The following is a 19275-nucleotide window of genomic DNA, read 5'->3' as shown; positions in this document are numbered from 1 at the left end:
TCATGTGCTTGCAGATTAAGTTTTAGGCTTGTCTCTTGAGATCATAGATGCAATGCATGGCATAGACTAATCTGTCATTGCATTCTGTAACTCTCTGAGTCTACATTTAGCCATTCCCTTTGGTATTGTATCACTACATACCTTGAGTTTGTAATCAGATGCGGCAGTATTTCTGTCTTGCCCATATTAGCAGATATCAGTTTCATCAAAGGGTCATTTTGAGGTAAGACTAATGGAGTCAATGAAAATGGCAGCCATGACAGCCATCTTGAAAATCTTATCACTGCTCCTTTTGAATGGATGGTCATATTAATATGGGACTTTAAAAATGTCTAGTTTTGTACATCCAATATGGACCCCACAACACCCAATTTGAAAATTTTGTTATCCATCATTATATCAAAGATATTTAAAACAGTTTTATTTTGGATATCAGGAAATTTGTATTTTAGCCAGCAGGATGTCAGTTCCATCGAAGGACTCCTTTTCAGAGAACTTTTTTTGTAATCTTTCTCACATGATAGGTAAGGATTATAATACCATGCATGCTTATTTTACTGTAATGAATAATTACAATGCAGCAGGGTAATACTGCTCCTTCTTTGAGAATAATCTTCTCCTCACCAACATTTAGATCTACTGGTAACAGAAAGAAAAGCTTATTTCACAGTCCTGCATTTATTGTCTGTCATCAGTTAGCAGTTGTTTATTGCTACTCCTAAACTACTTGGATGAATGTCATAAAACTTGGGATACAGTTTCATCCTGCAGTGTGCTTGATCCTGAATGAAACCGGTTTCCTTGAAACATCCATATGGTCACCATGGTGGCCATTTTACAACTCTTTTTACTGTTGCTCCTCTGAATGTATGGTCATATTTATATGGAGTTTTCATTAATGGAATTCTTATGAAATCTAGATGATCCTAAATGAAAATGGTGTCAATCTGGTGTAAAAATCTTGTTCTTACTCTTACCAATGGATGGTCATATCTGTATGGGGTTTTTCATGAACAGACTTAATGTCTTATACATGGTCCTATATTAAAATGGTGTCAATCTCTACTTATGATGTGTTGTTGGTACTGAATGAAAATGGTGCAGATATGACCTCCAATATGGCTACCACAGATGTTAACATGAAAATCATATTAATTTTACAGTGAATGGTTGTGTCATTATAGTCTTTTACTAAAATGGATCCTTTGTTCCTACAATATATATTTTGACTTGTATAAAGATGATCCTGATTAAATCTCCAAAATCTTGAAAATCTTATTGCTGCTTCTTCTGAATGGATAGGTGTTTTCTTTTAAAAATCATGTATATAAATTTTCATATTGCCACTTCTTCAGAATGGATAGGTGTTTTCTTTTAAAAATCATGTATATAAATTTTCATATTGCCACTTCTTCTGAATGGATGGGTGTTTTCTTTTAAAAATCATGTATATAAATTTTCATATTGCCACTTCTTCTGAATGGATGGGTGTTTTCTTTTAAAAATCATGTATATAAATTTTCATATTGCCACTTCTTCTGAATGGATGGGTGTTTTCTTTTAAAAATCATGTATAGAAATTTTCATATTGCCACTTCTTCAGAATGGATAGGTGTTTTCTTTTAAAAATCATGTATAGAAATTTTCATATTGCCACTTCTCCTTAATGGATAGGTGTTTTCTTGTTAAAATCATGTATAGAAATTTTCATATTGCCACTTCTCCTGAATGGATGGGTGTTTTCTTTTTAAAGTCATGTATAGAAGTTTTCATATTGCCACTTCTGAATGGATAGATGTTTCTTAAAGTCATGTATGGAAATTTTCATATTGCCACTTCTCCTGAATGGAATGGTGTTTTCTTTTTAAAATCATGTATAGAAATTTTCATATTGCCACTTCTCAATGGATGGATGTTTTCTTTTAAAATCATGTATAGAAATTTTCATATTGCCACTTCTTCTGAATGGATGGGTGTTTTCTTTTTTAAAATCATGTATAGAAATTTTCATATTGCAACTTCCCCTGAATGGATAGGTATTTTCTTTTTAAAATCATGTATAGAAATTTTCATATTGCAACTTCTCCTGAAAAGTGTTTTTACTTGTTCAAAAATTAACAATATGCAGCAGTTCCAAAATGATAAAATGGTGCTGATCTTACCTCCAACATGGCATCCATAATTTCCATCTAAAAAGTTATATTATCACTAGACCTCATGAAGACATATTGACATTGGCTTTTCACTAGAACACCATTTGCACCAGGAAGTAGTTCTGAATGAAATTGTGCAGGTCTGAAAACCCTTTGTCTGCTGCCCTGTTGTGAATAAGTTTGAAAGCCAGACCTAATTGACTTTGGGGTCAAGTCGAAGGTTCTAGTTTGCATTCTTGTACTTTGAGCTTTTGAACAGATTGACTTGCACATCTAGAAGTAAATTTTGGACCATACTTTGTAATTTTGCTACCAAAATAATACTAAATTAAAGCAAACTTGACAAGTGGTGTGTCTTGACAGTATCCAGGATGAGTTCAGTGATCTTCTAGCCATGATATCAGGTTAAATGTCAGGCTGTTAGTAATATATTTTTACTGAACCTACATGTAAGAAAATATTATTGTTACTAATTTTGGTATGCTGGAGTTTATCAGCAGTATCTTGACAATTAATGAAGATGAAAGGAGGGAGGAAATAGACCTGTCACGAACTCCAGCAAATTCCTTTTGGCTAGTAAAGTGTGAGTCTTGCATCCTTGTATATAAAGAGTCAGTGGCAATGAAAATATATTGTACAATTAGTTATAAATGTACAGCAGAAATATGGAAACTCAGACCCTTAGATTGGCAAGTTTATTAACCTTTAAACTTGTACAGCCAGAAGAACTCAGATGCATAGACAGAAGCCAATATATGTTTAATTACCTGTAATTATTGTTTTCAGTACGTAAGTTGGCCAAACCACCACACTTGATCATGCGTATCATGGACTGTGTGCTACTGCTTTTCCAGCGAAGACTTGACATACCTCAAATGGACCCAGAACGACCCTGTATCAAGCCCTCTTGGAGTGAGGCCCTAAAACTTATGTCCTCTGGCAATTTCCTTCAAGGACTTTTGACATTCCCCAAGGTATGTGCAAGGAGTAATACAGCTAGGTGCCCATTACCACGTATGTGTATATATTTTTGCATCTTAAATAAATCCTTTTGAACACTGAATTATAACAATTGCCTAAGAACTTTCATACAAGTTGGAATGGGACTGTTGATAAGGGGTGGATGTGCTTATTAGGTCGAATATGGCATGTATCACTTGTCTTATGGTAGAAAGTGATTGTTTAAGAGAATGAATGTTGCTAAAGTGATTACAGGGATTTCAAATCTGACTTTCTGAAGAAGCTTACGTATAGAGGTAGTTTTGGTTCTACTGTTATCTAAAAAAGTTGCACCACAGTATTTCTGAACAAAATGTGATACATACCAAGGTATAATAATTATTTTTGATATTTTATAATTCACTTATTGCACTTTCAGCAATTTGTATTATCTAATCTGGCTGAATTCATTTCATCTGTTTTAAATAACTGCTAAAGTTATTGTACTTGTTAACTCTGGATTAATTCAAGTTCATTTCTCAAGCACATGGGAGCAGAAATTTTGATCAGCTGTCTGCATTAGGCAGCACATTGTTTCCCTGATACCACATATAAAACATTTATAGTCACAGCATATGAATATAGCTTATAGGGATGCCCATGTTTGCTCCACTGTGCATGTTAGAGATGGACACAATTTCACCTGATACCAACACTGGTTTCATAAGTATGTAATAACTCTAGAGTGGGACAAAATAAAAATGGTGCTGGTCCTATGTCCAGTGTGACCACCACAGCAACCATCTTGAAAATTTTGTTATCACTTCTGAATGAAAATTTGTATTACCTTGGGGTTTTCACCAGAAGACTTCTTATGATGCCTAGCTGGTCCTGAATGAACATGATGCAACCAACGCACTCAGTATGGCCACCGCAGAAACAATCTTAAAAATGTTTTCATTGCTACTCCTTTTGAATGAACAGACTTATCAACGTTGGGTTTTTACTATCTAGTTGGTAGTAAATTGAAATGGTGCGATCTGACCTCCAATGTGGCCACCATGATAATGTTGACATTGTGCTTTCACCGAAAGACTTTATAATGTCTAGTTGGTCCTAAATGGAAATGGTACTAATCTGATGTCCAGTATGGCCACTATATTAGTCATCTTGAAAATCTTGTTACTGCTTCAAAATGGAATGTCGCGACATAGGATTTTCAACAGAAGACTTTATAATGTCTTGTTGGTCCTATATTAACATGATGCCAATCTTGAAAATATTTTTAACTCTATTCCTTGTAAATGGAAAGTCATTTGGACTTGGGGTTTTCATCAGATTTCAAACAAATAGAAAATGCTCTTGCACAGGAGATAGAAATGTATATAGTAGGTGATGCAAATAAGGACTTTCTCAAAGCTCAGATAAAGAAAACAGCGTGGAATTTATTTATTAGGCCTTGTCCAGCTGGTAAATGAATTTGCAAGAGTAACAGAAATATCAAGCACTATAATTGACCACATTTATACCAACCCCCTAGGCATTGTGGCAAATGTTAAAGAACAGAATATTGTTCTTAGTGACAAGTACCCTGCTTTTCTCACAAGAAATGTTGTTGTTGTTGTTGTTGTTGTTGTAGGGTTTAACGCCATTTTTCAGCACACGATAGGCTATACATGGTGGCCAGTATTAATGGTGGAGGAAGAACCTGGGAAAAACCCGGAAAAAAACCACCGACCCACGAGAAGCTACTGGCAAGCTTTCCCACATACCCACATTGGCCGAATCGGAGACTCGAACCCACGCAGACAGAGGTGAGATGGCAATGATCCGTAACGTACAGCGCTTTAGACCACTCGGCCACTGAAGGCCCCCAAGAAATGTAAATGCAAGACAAATAGCAAAATGTGCACAAAACTATCACTGATAGATTGTTAAAAAATTGAGGAACAATTTCTTTATGACCTAGATAAAGTTAGATGGAATAGAATCCAAAATTTTGATGATATAGATAAAAGCTATGAGGGTGTGGACTGACTTATGGATATATTCTCTGAATATGCACCACTGAAAGTACAGTGGGTAAAGTATAAAATCCAACCTATCTGACTTATAACTTAAATCTTAGTTGTCAGGAAAACACACGATCAACTAAAGACTGGGAAGGCATGCAAAATATAAAATATGGAGAAATAAACTATGAGGTATCAGACCTGCCAAACCTTGTGATTTTGCAATAAGTCTTATGAAATTGACTCTTAAAATATGGACTTAAGAATAAAAGCAAAAACATACAGAAAAATGATTGTTGCCAAAAAATCTGGATAATTGGTTCATCTGTGTTTGATTTGGATTGGGGTTTCATATTAGAACTAGTTGAGTTAGTCTGGAAACTAGACTAACTTTACAGCAGTACCTCAGAGGCTTTAAACTGCAAATATTTTTTCATGCAAAGTGTCTGCATGATCAAACTGCTGATCATAGAATTTTTTTAAAATGGCATCCAGCAAGTAATGCATGTTGAAGATGAAAGGGAAAATAAGCCTCGTAAAAGGTGTTAATAATCAGCACACACAAATCTTACCAATGAAATTCACTCACATATGGTAAATAGCACCACTGTCACTGATGACATTGATATTGCATGAGTTTTCAATGAATTTTTCATCAACATTACCAAAAATTTAAAGGATGAAGTGATGGAAAACAACTTTGACGACTAAAAAAAGTTTTTCACTAGCAAAATCCCATGGGAGGTATGTTTCTTTTGATACCATGAAAGATTCAGGACCTGATCACATTGGTCCATGACTCGTAAAAACATCAACCTCAGCTATTTCAGCTAATCAATTTAAGTATTGTGACCTTATCTGCCCCCATAATATGGGAAATGGCAAAAGTAATGCCTATTCACAAATTGGGTTTAGGAAGATGCAGACAGCAACTAACCAATTTCAGTATTACCAAGCTGTTCTTTGACTCGTTCATGTCATGTTTAACCACATACTCGCTGTTACACTGCAACTAATGAGGCTTTATACCAAATCGTTCATATGAAACTACCTTGATCTCCCTAACTGATAAATGACTCAAAGCACTTGATCAAGGTAGAATAATAGGATCTGTACTTATTGACCTTAGGAAAGCTTTTAACATGGTGGATCATTTTTGAGCAAACCAAAAATTTACAATGGTGATGACAGCACAACTTGATGGTTTAGTTCACACCTGAATGAGAGAACATATCATTTTTATATCAGTGACATTCAGTCTGGTACAATTAGGTATGGAGTCCCATAAGGGTGAATTCTTGATCAATTACTAATTATATTATGTATTAATGACCTACCACTTTTATTGGGAACCCAGTTTTATGTACAAATCTCATGTAGATGATACAGCATTATCAGACACCCAAAACACAAAGCATGAACTCAAAATATCTTTACAGACTGCCCTAAACAAACTGACAGCTGGTGCTCAGGCAATGGCATGGTAGTTAATTCTGGTAAAAATATTGTCTATACATGACAAAAAAAACAAACAAATCTTGATAGTGATGAACTATGTCTAATATGGAGGGATATAAATGATGAACTGTGTCTAATATGGAGGGATATAAATGATGAACTGTGTCTAATATGGAGGGATATAAATGATGAACTGTGTCTAATATGGAGGGATATAAATGATGAACTGTGTCTAATATGGAGGGATATAAATGATGAACTGTGTCTAATATGGAGGGATATAAATGATGAACTGTGTCTAATATGGAGGGATATAAATGATGAACTGTGTCTAATATGGAGGGATATAAATGATGAACTGTGTCTAATATGGAGGGATATAAATGATGAACTGTGTCTAATATGGAGGAATATAAATGATGAACTGTGTCTAATATGGAGGGATATAAATTTGTAAATGGTCTGTCATGATAAACTACTTGGTGTTTTTGAAGACAATAATCTGTTATGGACACAAATTAAATATATCGGTAAGAAAAGTTCATTCATGCGTATGACTTATAAGTAGGATAAGACATTTCCAGAAAAGCACAGGGAACTATTTTATAAGAGTTGCATACAACCCTATTTAGATTACTGCAATGCAGTTGGGGGTTAATTTAAATTATTAAAAATTTTGCAAAGGAAGCATGTTTTCATAAAAATGCATTTGGACTAATATCATTCCAAACAGAAAACTGGATATTGCATTCATAGTATTTCAGGATGCTTTCCACTGGAAGTTGAATTAGTTCTTTGTATCCAGTAGTTGTGATGCATTGCCAATGAATTCAACATTTCAGGACACTATCAATGAGGAAACAGTGGAAATCCTTCAGCCATATCTGCAAATGGAAGATTACAACCTCGAGACAGCCAAGAAAGTGTGTGGTGATGTAGCAGGACTCTGCTCCTGGACACAGGCTATGGCCTTCTTTTATACCATCAACAAAGAAGTTTTGCCTCTCAAGGTAGGAATTCATTACTTAGAGCTGTTTACTACCAAATCTCTCAAGTAACAAAACTAATCCATTTTGTACCAATGGCTAAAAACAATCCTCTCAGTGCTACATATTTTGGTGTGTATAACATAACTAATACATACATGCCTATTTTCAATGCAGTCTGAGATGAGAAACATACTGTCTTTGAAAACACCATGCTGGCTCAGTGACGCATTTATCACCATACAGTCACCAAGAATTATCAAATAGTGTGATTTAAGATTAGAAACAAAACAAAGAGCCAAGTTTATTTTTGAAAGAGAAAAGCAAGTTATTGAAAATTTGATACATTAAGTTATTTTTTAATTTCATGACATGAATTCATATTATATGTAATGCAGTGTGGTATTTTGCACAGCTGGAAATATTCATGACAGAGTAGATGAACTAGTTACAAGTCTGCCATTTGGTTGAGTCACAAAAGAAAGGTGCAAAGAAATCTAAAATTAAATGAGTTTATGTACATAAGCATCCCAAGAACTGGACTATCAAAGTCTGCATTCATTATTTGCATATTAAATAAGGTTCTTAACAACATAGTGTAATCCACTGAATTCAGTAGTTCAGAATGAGTGTAATGTGTTTAGACGTCTTTGGTGTCTTCACCCTTACATCAGATTGACGTGGAGAAAACTTTTATTTGCTCTACCATACATCACACATACCATGCCATCCTAAAAATAGAAAACAGAGGTACAAAAGTGCATATTGCATACCAAAATATGGTCAATGTGTGGCATCATCATGATGTTTGACATTCTTCATGATTGATTCTGCCCTTAAAATATTACTTTGTCACCTTGGGGAAAAGTCTTAATATTTCTGTGGTTTTTAGAGTAAATCTATTTTTATCCCTCATGCAAGGAAGTTGGCCTGGGATATAGAAATGTGTTCTATGCATCCATCAGTCACTCAGATGTTTGTTTCCAGAGCATAACTCAAAAAACTCTTTGAGATATCTTAGTAAAATTTAGTAGACATGCTTGTTATACTAGTAGTATGTATATGCCTTTTGCTATTCAAAATCCTTGTTGTAATAAAATGTAATAGTTTTGTATGTTTGTCATTCCATCCATCCATCTGTTATTCACACTTTAATTTCTAGCATAAAAAGTCTAAAACTGTTTAAGATATCTCTTTGAAATTTTGTCTATATATTGTACTAGCGGCATGTGTAGATGTGCCTTTCTCTATTCACAATTCTAGAAAATGCCAAAAGAATTATTGTCTCTTATTTGTTAACATTAAGAAAATCACAAAGTTTGTACATGAAACCCAGATATATTGCTCATTTTATTGTCAAAAATGGTGGTTAGTATCCATAAATATGAATCAATATCATAAAATTCTTAACTTCTAATAAACAGTCCTGTATTTTTTTACATTTTCTTTGAAACAAAAATTCTCATTACACTGTAAATAACAATCTTTGGTACAATTTTGATAGTGACTATGTCAATAATGCCTACCATTGACACTACTTTTATTTTAAAAAATGGCAATGAAATATGATTGGTCAAGTGAAATTTGTATTTTAGTCAAATATTTTAATTCAATTTCACTGTAAACATCATAAATGCAGTATGCCGTCTTCTGTTCAAATGTGATAAATGTCAGTATACCATCACATCTGTTCAAATGTGATAAATGTTAGTATACCATCACATCTGTTCAGATGTGATAAATTTTAGTATACTATCACATCTGTTCAGATGTGATAAATGTCAGTATACCATCACATCTGTTCAAATGTGATAAATGTCAGTATACCATCACATCTGTTCAAATGTGATAAATGTCAGTATACCATCACATCTGTTCAAATGTGATAAATGTCAGTATACCATCACATCTGTTTGTGGGCTTTTCTTTGAGAATCTAATTAACTACCACCTGTTTTGCTGTCTGATTTGCAGATGTATATGTTGTATTGTTAGACTCAAAAACAGACATGTATTATATAAGCATGTTAATTATGTCTTTAAAGTCAAAGAGAATTGAATAAAAGAAATCCTTAAAAGGCATGCAGAACCTAAGAGCTAGTGGTCCTGGTAGTTTGTTAGTTCCACTCATTTCAGTTGACCACTCAGACACTGTTATAAATATTATTGTTTAAGTAACAATTAAACTACTTTAAATTGTCCTAGTAATTTTGTAATTCACAAGTATCATCAGAGATAGCAAGGCAACCAAGTGAAAGGAGTTCTCACTGGATTCAAAACTTTGTTTGATATGATTTATTATATAGAAGTGAGTTTCAAAGTTTGATAGATAAGATTCATTGTGGAGACGTGTGTTTCCAAAGTTTGTAGTGGACTTAACATTCCTGAATCAGCAGTCAGAGATTTGCTTTAGGATGAACAGAAGTTTCACTATTACTTACAGTGAAATCATGGCGTGAGTATTTCATGAATAAAACAGTTACAAAAATTAAGTTTCAGTGTTAATGTTTTTACTTTCTACTTTTTTAAGAAAATGAATTTTGTTTTGTTATGTAAAAAGAAGTCATTCAATAACAGTGTTTTACAGGTGCACAATGCGACATACTTGTTTTGTTTCAGCATCATGCAATTACGTTTTTAATGATTATATTGAAAATACGGGTAATTTATACAGAAAATTTAAGTTTCTTGTGAAAAAGCTGTTTATACACAATTATTCCCAACTTGATTTTAAAACAAGTAATCATTCATTAAACAGAAATGCTAACCCCACTCCATCTATGCTTCTTTCATTGTCTAGTAGGGATGGCACCCCCTTTTTCATTTTTCAGAGGTCCCTGGGTAACTCACACCCTCACTTTATTGCAGTCTATGTTTTTGGACCCTGTTGTGTTCATGTTATCAAGGGAGAGGTGTATACCTATTGGACTAGTGCCTCTGATGTGCCTATAGCTACTCATAGTTCATCACTGTTAGTATTTTTAATGTTTGTTTATATTTGTCTATCCATCCATCTATTATCCATACTTTTATTCCATTGGCAAAACTCGAAAACTAAGATATATGACTGTATGAAATTTGGTAAACATATTGAACTGGTGGTGTAGTGCTGCTGAAATGTCTTCATGTTTAACTATTTTTAACTTTGTCCATTTGTTGTTTTTTTTTGGTGATCTTGTTGATTTAGTGAAACACAATGACAAAATGTCATGATTATAAGAAATTCAGGGCGAATGAGGACATGCACAATATGTGCCTTGCCTTCACCAAATGTATTTTTTTGCTGACATGCAACATGTGCTCCATGTAGTTGGAAGTTCTGTGAAAGAGTGTCAAAAGCACAGAAAAATGTGGCAGATCTGCCAGTGAGCAGACACATGCTGAGCATTCACCCTCTAATGGAATCTTATGCAAGCCTTGTGGGGGAGATTGTTGTGGTACCCCCTCCCAACTGCCACATCTGAGGTGAGATGTAAACATCCATCAGCTACCATCACATCAGCAAAGTGGAGGAGCAATGCACTGCACTTTTGAAGTCATCAAAATTTTCCACACCATTATTCAAATTATATATGTGTTGCCTGGCACAAGAGGTGATACTACAATTAATTCAGGACAGGTTTATGTCCCTCTGTCTCTCTAGCATTAATAGATATGTTGACAGCATGGGAAAGTCCACACCCCACTTTTAGGTGTTCCGGTGGATGCAAGTTCACCCCAGATATCCAACATGGTCTTCAGGACTGTAAGTCTGGACACATGACGTTTCCATCAGATCTTAATGATCCCTCATATAATAAAGTGGTCCCAGCTGATGCTCACTAGTCCAGTGTGCCTTCTGGTTATCCATACTGCATGCCTAATCATTGTAGATTGGACATGTCGGCAACTCATAGATACAATTACTGGAATCATACTGGTGGAGCCATCCATCCTCCTGTAACCAATGGCATGGCCTGTACCAGAGCCATCCATACCACCATCTGCATGGCCAACAACCATACTGACCATTCTAATGGTGAACCAGCCATTAATACTGGTGTAACACATTGGTCCTATGTCAGTAGATCTAAACAATGAGGCAGACACTCCATCCTTCAGTCTGCTTCCAAAGTCATCAAGGATCAGAGAAATCAATGACTCGCTGTCCAGAAACATTTGAGACCTGAAAAATTCTATGATTTTCCTGAAAGCCAGTTGCCAGTGATATTTTCAACATACTGGTACAAGACTCACTCTGGTACCTTCCAAAACTAAACTCTCAACCTTAGACAAAAAATGTGGCAATTGTCAACATGTTTTGATTCAGTTTTCTACAAAATTGAAACAAATGTATTTCATGCTACATCAAAGCAGGTGGGTATTATCATAGCCACGTCTTTGATGTTGGATTTGTTACTCTTTTTTCACTTAGCTGAAAAATCGGGGGGAATGAGTATACGTGGGAGTTGATGGTCAGAATTGCAAGAGTCAGAAAAAGACTTTATATGGCAAATGTGCTGTCTCTGCTAATCAGGACATAGTTTGATGTGATGCATGTTAACAGTCTATGTTGGGGAGCTGTGGTCATTCAGTGGTTAGCATGCCAGTTATAGGACCAAAAGGACGCAGGTTCAAATCATATGATTGGAGCAGCCTAGATTAGCTACCATGAAGTATACATAGGCAATGCACTTTACTCCAAATGCCTCAGCACTAAATAACCACTTGAGTTGTGCCATAAAGCACCAAACCAGACCAAAACATTCCATGTGGCACAAACCACATTATGCCCTAACCTTGCAACTGACACTATTTCTGTGTCAATTACTTGTTAGAGACAAGATTTAGGAAGTCAGGAGAATGGCAGCTCAAAAGGAATTTTTTGAACACACTACCTGGTGTAATCTGAAGTCTCAAAATATCAAAGCTGCCTACTGAGGATTTCATCTTACAAAATTAGAGTGTTTTCTGCAGCCTTAAGTTGGAACAACATTTTGAACCAAGATATAATACAAGCTGTTGGTTGGCATGCAGTCAATATTTTCAAGTTTTTGTCAGGATTTAGCCTTGCAGGAACGAAATTGGAATCTGGTAGATCCATTGGCTGCTTCCCATCTGCCCACCAGATGCACTTAATGCCAACATGGCCTCCTGATCAGCACAGTCGGCACTTCTGCTAGATTCAGCTGTTAAAACTGTAAGAAGAATTCAATGTGACCATCAGCTGTGTTGCTTTCAAGTTAGGAGAGTGGGTTATTTTTCAAATAGGGAATAAGCCTTTCTTCCACTGAATGTTGTCCAGGGTATCGGTAGAATGATCAGCATATCCTCTCACTGTTACATATTCTCGTAATTTTAATGTGTTCTCGAAATGTATTTGAAGGAGAAAGCAAATTTATAAGTGAGTTATATATCTCCAAGAATACTTATCTCATCACATTGCTTTAAAATCTTCTCTGCCATGCAAGCATCCTCATTGATATACCGCTAGCTTTTTGCTAGTGACACCTGGCAGAGGTAAGGGAAGGTAATAGGCAAGTATTGCTGCCCTTTGTATGATATAGACAGAAAAGTTGGCTTTTATCATGGATTCAGGAGTAGGCAAGTTTATTTTCTTAATGTTACTGTGACTAGGTAAGTATTCTTAGAAACAAAATTAAAAAATTTCTTTTTTCAGTCAGAACTGCATAATCATTTAAGATATTTCCATGAAACTTAATACGCAAGTTATACAAGTGATCTAGATGTGCATTTTGCTGTTAGAAATCCTTCAGTTTAAAAAAATGGTGTGACCTTCTATCAGACCATTCCTTTACTCACTATTTATTTCAGGATCAGAACTAAAAACTGTTCAGTATATCCCAATGACACTTGATGTGTGTGTGTGTGTGTGTGTGTGTGTGTGTGTGCGTATGTATGTCAAGAGAGAAAGATAATAGTTTTATTTTGCAGGGGAATAATCTTCATTGAGACAGATAGACATACAGACAGATGACCAGGCAGATGTCAGGTAAGACAATAAGAGGCAGACAAAGAAAGGATAGTACAGACAGACTGTAATTAAAGCAGTTGTTTTTAATAAGCTAACTTGTATGCTATTTTAATATTTTGATAGGCTAACTTGGTAGTTCAAGAGGCCCGTCTGACTAGTGCCAATGCAGATCTGAGCAAAGCCCAGGGCCAGCTAGATGAGAAGAACAGAGAGTTGGCAGAAGTGATGGCACTCTATGATGCAGCTATGAAAGAGAAACAGGTATGACTTTATACACCCACCATTGGGCAGAGTGTATTGTGTTATGATGTTGTCCAACCAACAGTCCAGCCATCTGTTAAAATTTTTGTTTTTACACAATAACTCTGAAATATTTAGATTCTGGGGTCTCAGTGTCAGATGTCAAGGTTGAAATAAGTAAAATTAGAAAATAAATGTTTCTGTTCATTAAGATTATTGAAAGACTACATAGCTTGAGCAAAGTTGAGGTCACTGATATGCATTAACTGATATGCATTAACCCTTTACCTCACAGAGTGTATGGCTTTATAGGGAGTTGATATACATGTACCAAAGTTATTCACTGCAGTGCACAATAAATAGAACACCTGTTACCCATTTGACTTCATACAAATAAGCCTGCCAGTTAACTCATTAACCCCTGGAGGGTTTTGTCATTTTTGCCTGAAATGCAAGTATGAAACACATTTTGTGGGCTATTTCTTAATACATCCTAATAAATCGACTTCCAAGTGATTTTCCATTAACCTAATGCCTAGTTGTGTTAGAAACATTGTTTTTTGTTGGCTATTTTGCTCGTGCATGAACAGAAGGGTAAAAGTTGGAGTTTTTTTTATTGTTGCTTAACAGACCCATCATTTTCGTATTGAGACCACTGTTCCAAATGCCCATCTTATACTACTTTTTGAAAAGGTTCCTCTGTCTGTGTGCAGTTCAGATGTGTGCAGTTCAGACCAGTCTGCCTTAGATCTGAGACCAAAGAGTCTTAAATCCTTACACAAAATCAGATTCCGACCATGAACGTCCAGAATATTTGGTATCATTGTAGAGCTACATCTGTCTACTTTTCTAAAATACCACCCACTTTATACATGACCATGACGCTACAGAGCTCAGCAGTAGGCTACTACCTCCTGCCACGTAAATCCGGCGCCAGGGGTTAATGAGTTAACTGTTACAGCAGTGTAGTACATGTTATGTTCAACATCAATTTTAACCATTTCGCATTTGTAGAAAGATTTAAGAGTAAAATCTGATCGTTATAGTTGCATAATCATTTTTCACGGAAGAATTTGTGTGCTTTAAAATAATGTCACGAAAATAAACTCATCTATTGCCTGAACCCAGCCCTCACAACAACAAAAATTAATATCTTTTCTATTTATTTAAGGATTGGCTTTTTATTTTTTTAATTTAGTGCATTAAGAACTGCAAACATGATGAGCAAATGTATAAACTGTATTACCGGTATAACCTGCAAAGCAGATTACACAAAGTTTGCACATTGTTTTTTTGGTTCACACTTTGTTGAATTTTAAAAAATATGCAGTAAATACTTATAATTAAATTCAGCAGCATAAATAGTTAAATATACTCATAGTTTAATAAAATTCTTTTATTTAATCATATTTTGAATTTCATTCATAAGGCTCAGTAATACAGAAAAGTAAAGATTCATGAGTATGGAACAGACAATCAGAGAAAAACATTGTTTTTTAAAGCCACTCCGTCTTCTCATTTGAAGATGAGACCACAGTTTTAAAAAAAAGTCATTCTTGAATGATAGAAATCATTGTCCACAATGACTACTTTGTTGTTTTTAGGCAAAACACAATTAGACCTTCATTATCATCAATTTTAGGACTGTATACAAATCACCATGCAAAATGCCATTTCACACTGTACCGTCATATCTTCACATCAAGATATTTAATCTGATGATGTTTAATTATTCATTTAACCCTTTACCTCATGCAAGCGCCCTTGGACGCCTCTACTCCATTTGCATGAAAGCACTTTTTGACGCCTCTACTCGATTCGCATGGAAGCGCCTTTTGATGCCAGCTGTAAACATCAGCCATTTTAAGCCGGTTCATAGCACCACCTTCGGGGAAAACCCCCTATTAAATACTACATTCATTTCTGCGAATGACAATTACGTCAGATCACGTGGTCACTGGTTGCTCTTTATGCTCTGGTCGATATCTGCTATTTAAAGTAACTGGGTAGTAATCTCCACTCTCCAAAATGGCTGTCGCGGATTTCATTCAGTACTTACGAAGTTTTCACGATTAGAATCACAACTGTGAAAGACTCAATAACTTAGGTAAAGGCTCTGATATTGATGTAGGCAGCAATTAGTTTTTATAAATTATCAAATTCAGATGACTTAGTGATGTAGACGCAGATGAAAAACTTGTAAATTTTGAGTATGAGAAATGGCAGCTACGGTTGGTCATGCGGCCTCACCGACATGACGGTGAACTATTTCTCTCAAGATTTTAAAGCAGATAAAAAATTCTTCTGTGAAAAAAATTACACAGCTATAACAATCGGACTTTACACTTAAAATTTTCCACACTTAATAGATGTGTACAAAAAATGTAAAATGGCTAAAATTGCTGTTAAACGTAACATACACTACATTGCTTACTGTTAACAGGCAGGCCTATGCGTATAGGATGCGAATAGATAACAGGTGTTCTATTTATAGCGGGCTGCACCTTGTTACTATGCTTTATGAGGTAAAGGGTTAAAGTGTATTAACATTTGTAGTATTAGTAAAGATATAGAATTTATTTGAGAAAAAGGCCAAGTATTTGGTTCATGATTAAAGTCTTACATAAGAAGATTATAGATATTTTTATACATTACCAAATACCTCATATATCAAATGTTTGCATAGCTCAGATGGTTGAAGCATTGCTTCTAGTGCAAAGGTTGTGGGTTCAATCCCACCTGTGGCCACAAAATATTTTCCTCTTTTATTCTCCTTTTATTTTGTTTTATTTTATTCTAAAAAAGTTTCCAAGGTTTTATGCCAGACTCATTCTAGTCTTAAAGACTAATAGAAAGCTCAGTGTAATTCATCTACCTTCGCTTACTCAACAAATATGTTGCAATAAGTCTAGACATAATTGAATCATAATTCCAAATCCATAGTCACCCAGCTATATTTAAGCTACATCAGTTTTCCTTAAGAAAAAAAGATTTCAGTTTTGTCCATTTCCAAATTGGCTCAACATAAGTTCATGGTCATTCGCAAAAATTATTGACTATGTCGTAACCAATAGCAAATGTGGCACATCTGGATGACATCCTCCAAACTTACATGGTAATTTCTTTTCTGGTAAAGGGCAGGAACAATCTCCTATCCCTTCTAGGTTACCTGGGCTTTTCATTGAATTGCCCAATCTCGACTAATCCCATCATTTTGTCCATCTGGTCATGAAGTTTATAATTGATATCATCATCAGTCTTCCTCAAGTATGCATGCTGTGGATTATTGAACATGTTTCACTAATTTTCAACGGGGAATGAATTACAGCAAGACAGTTCCTGCAACTATTCAGCTTGCCAAATGCATCAACAGATCTGATTCTACATGTCCATCTTTTCATGCACCCATTGCAGATGTTCCATTTTGGGTGAACTCAACCACAAAATCAGGTTCACAATCAAATTAGTATTTTACCTGAACTATTGGTCCAACAGATGATGCCTCATGCTAGTGATCACTCTGGAAGAGCCTCATCTGGAAAATATGGTTTGTATGAATGCCAGCTCATATGGTCAGGAAGCCCACATGTGGCCATGCTTTGATATGGTCAGTAGCTAGTGAGATCAAGAGGAAGTACCTATTCCTATCAGCCTTCTAGAAATGAAGGCTGTAATCAAGGATTTTTTATGTAAGAAGGACTGACTCTAGTCCTTATGATATCAGACAATTCTGAAATCTTGGCTTACCTCCTAAAATGGGGTTGGGGGTGTTTGTGACCAAAACACCCAACCTATGAATTCTAAGTGTAACTATGCAATTGAGACACATTTCCAGCAGGTTCAGTGTTCTAGCCAACTCTGTCAAGAAAGGGCCCATTTCTTTATACAGAATGGTCCATTTGTCATTTGATCTTTCATCAGATTTGCATGCCGTGATAGACCTTTTTGTGATGAAGTGGGATCACAAATGGCCTACCTTTGTCTCCCTTGTCCCAGATCCTGAAGCCTGACCATGGATGCACTGTTAGTTTGGGGTCTTTGCCTAACCTCCCTTCAGACAAACAGCCCTTGTAATGAAAATAATACACACATTGAGTGGTCAGTTCTGCAAAATAGTTCTCAGGTGGGACAAGTCTGAGTCAGTGATCTACTTGATCTGACAAGACACATATTTAGGAAAACCCCAGTGAGGCTGAACCTACTCAAACAGCATGAGTCACAGATGCTTCATCCAGACTAGCTCCTGCCTGGCTCTTGTCAGGGAGCTATTTGAAGAAAGGAATATCAGCTTTCAATTATGGAGAGAATCTTGTAAGCTAGAAGGAGTTCAACTTTGATGACTAACAAGGGAAAGTAGTGCTTGTTTAGGCATTAGTGAAAAGTCAATACCATCATCCCTTTGTGTGCCTGGATTCCAGCATGCAGGGCAAATGAGTTACATGCCCATTTCAATTGACTTGAACTATCTCTAGATAAGTTCAGATGGTTGCCTGGTCCTAATGATGCAAGTAGGCTTTGTAGCCAAAAATGGGCTGCTGTCAGTAGGCATTAAGAGATTCATCTTAAGCTCACTTTCTTTGATACATTGAGTGAAGTGACCATACGAGAGCCTGTCCATGCTCTTAAGAATCGTTTGAGATGTACAGAGGAAAGTCATAGAATAAGAAAAAGACACTTTCTCTCTGTGAAAACCAGGCAAGAGAATATCACCCAATAAACCCTATCATTGTAGCTGAAGTGGGTTATTTGCTCTGCGTACTCTGAAGTCTTGAATTAATGGATCAGATCAAGTTGCTTAATGAAGATTTCAGCTCATAAAAAAAGAGCAATCATTGCTAGCCTCACTTTGAAACATATTATTTTGATACAAGACATAATATAAGGTGGTAGGTCTAGTGGCTGCTGTCCAGATGACCACCAGACTCAGTTGATGTCAGTACAGCCTCCTCACAGGTAGTAGTTCAGTGCTTTCACTGGATATACCCATACAATTTATCAGTAAGAGGAGTTTAATAATTTTCTTCTAAGCCAGGTCACTGATCATGTGACTATATGCTGTGCCACTGTTAAGTTAGGAGTGCAGGGTATCCTTCATGTAGGGAATCCATTCATTCTTCCTTCAGATGGCACCTGCTGTGGTAGAGGTAGGATGCTCAGCATTCCCTCCTCCTTGAACCTATTCTACTAATAATAATATGATAGGGAATATGTTTTAGAGGAGAAAGCAAACTTTTTTGTAAATTATATTTCTCTATGAATACTTACCTGATCATATTGTGGTAAAACCCAACCTCCTCACTAATGTAATCATCTTAAGTTGCTATATCGCTCAGTTTAAAATTGGTAGTACTAGCTGTGGTCAAGAGAAGGTAATGCATAATGGGTAAGAGCTGCTTCCCATGATGTGTATGGTATGTAGATAAAAAAAAGATTAAATATTCGCCTTTTCTGGAGGTCTGGATTCAGGCAGTATTGTTTTTTTAAATAAATATTATCAGTAATTTGATCAGGTAA

General features: G+C 35.7%; 1 protein-coding gene across 1 annotated transcript in view; it reads left to right on the top strand.

The window, feature by feature from the left end:
- The window catches only part of LOC149793583 (dynein axonemal heavy chain 5-like), a 229214-nt gene that overhangs the window by 166587 nt on the left and 43352 nt on the right, over positions 1-19275 (top strand). Inside the window, exons 62-64 of the mRNA XM_089967542.1 lie at positions 2940-3127; positions 7405-7572; positions 13645-13782. Of these exons, the coding sequence (XP_089823668.1) occupies positions 2940-3127; positions 7405-7572; positions 13645-13782 (494 nt within the window). The remainder of the gene's footprint in view (positions 1-2939; positions 3128-7404; positions 7573-13644; positions 13783-19275) is intronic.

This window comes from Sinohyriopsis cumingii, chromosome 8 (genome assembly GCF_028554795.1).
Source record: "Sinohyriopsis cumingii isolate HCF-2022 chromosome 8, ASM2855479v2, whole genome shotgun sequence".
NCBI lineage: Eukaryota > Metazoa > Mollusca > Bivalvia > Unionida > Unionidae > Sinohyriopsis > Sinohyriopsis cumingii.
Note: the sequence above shows the minus strand (reverse complement) of the source record. Positions and strands in the feature narration are given on the sequence as shown.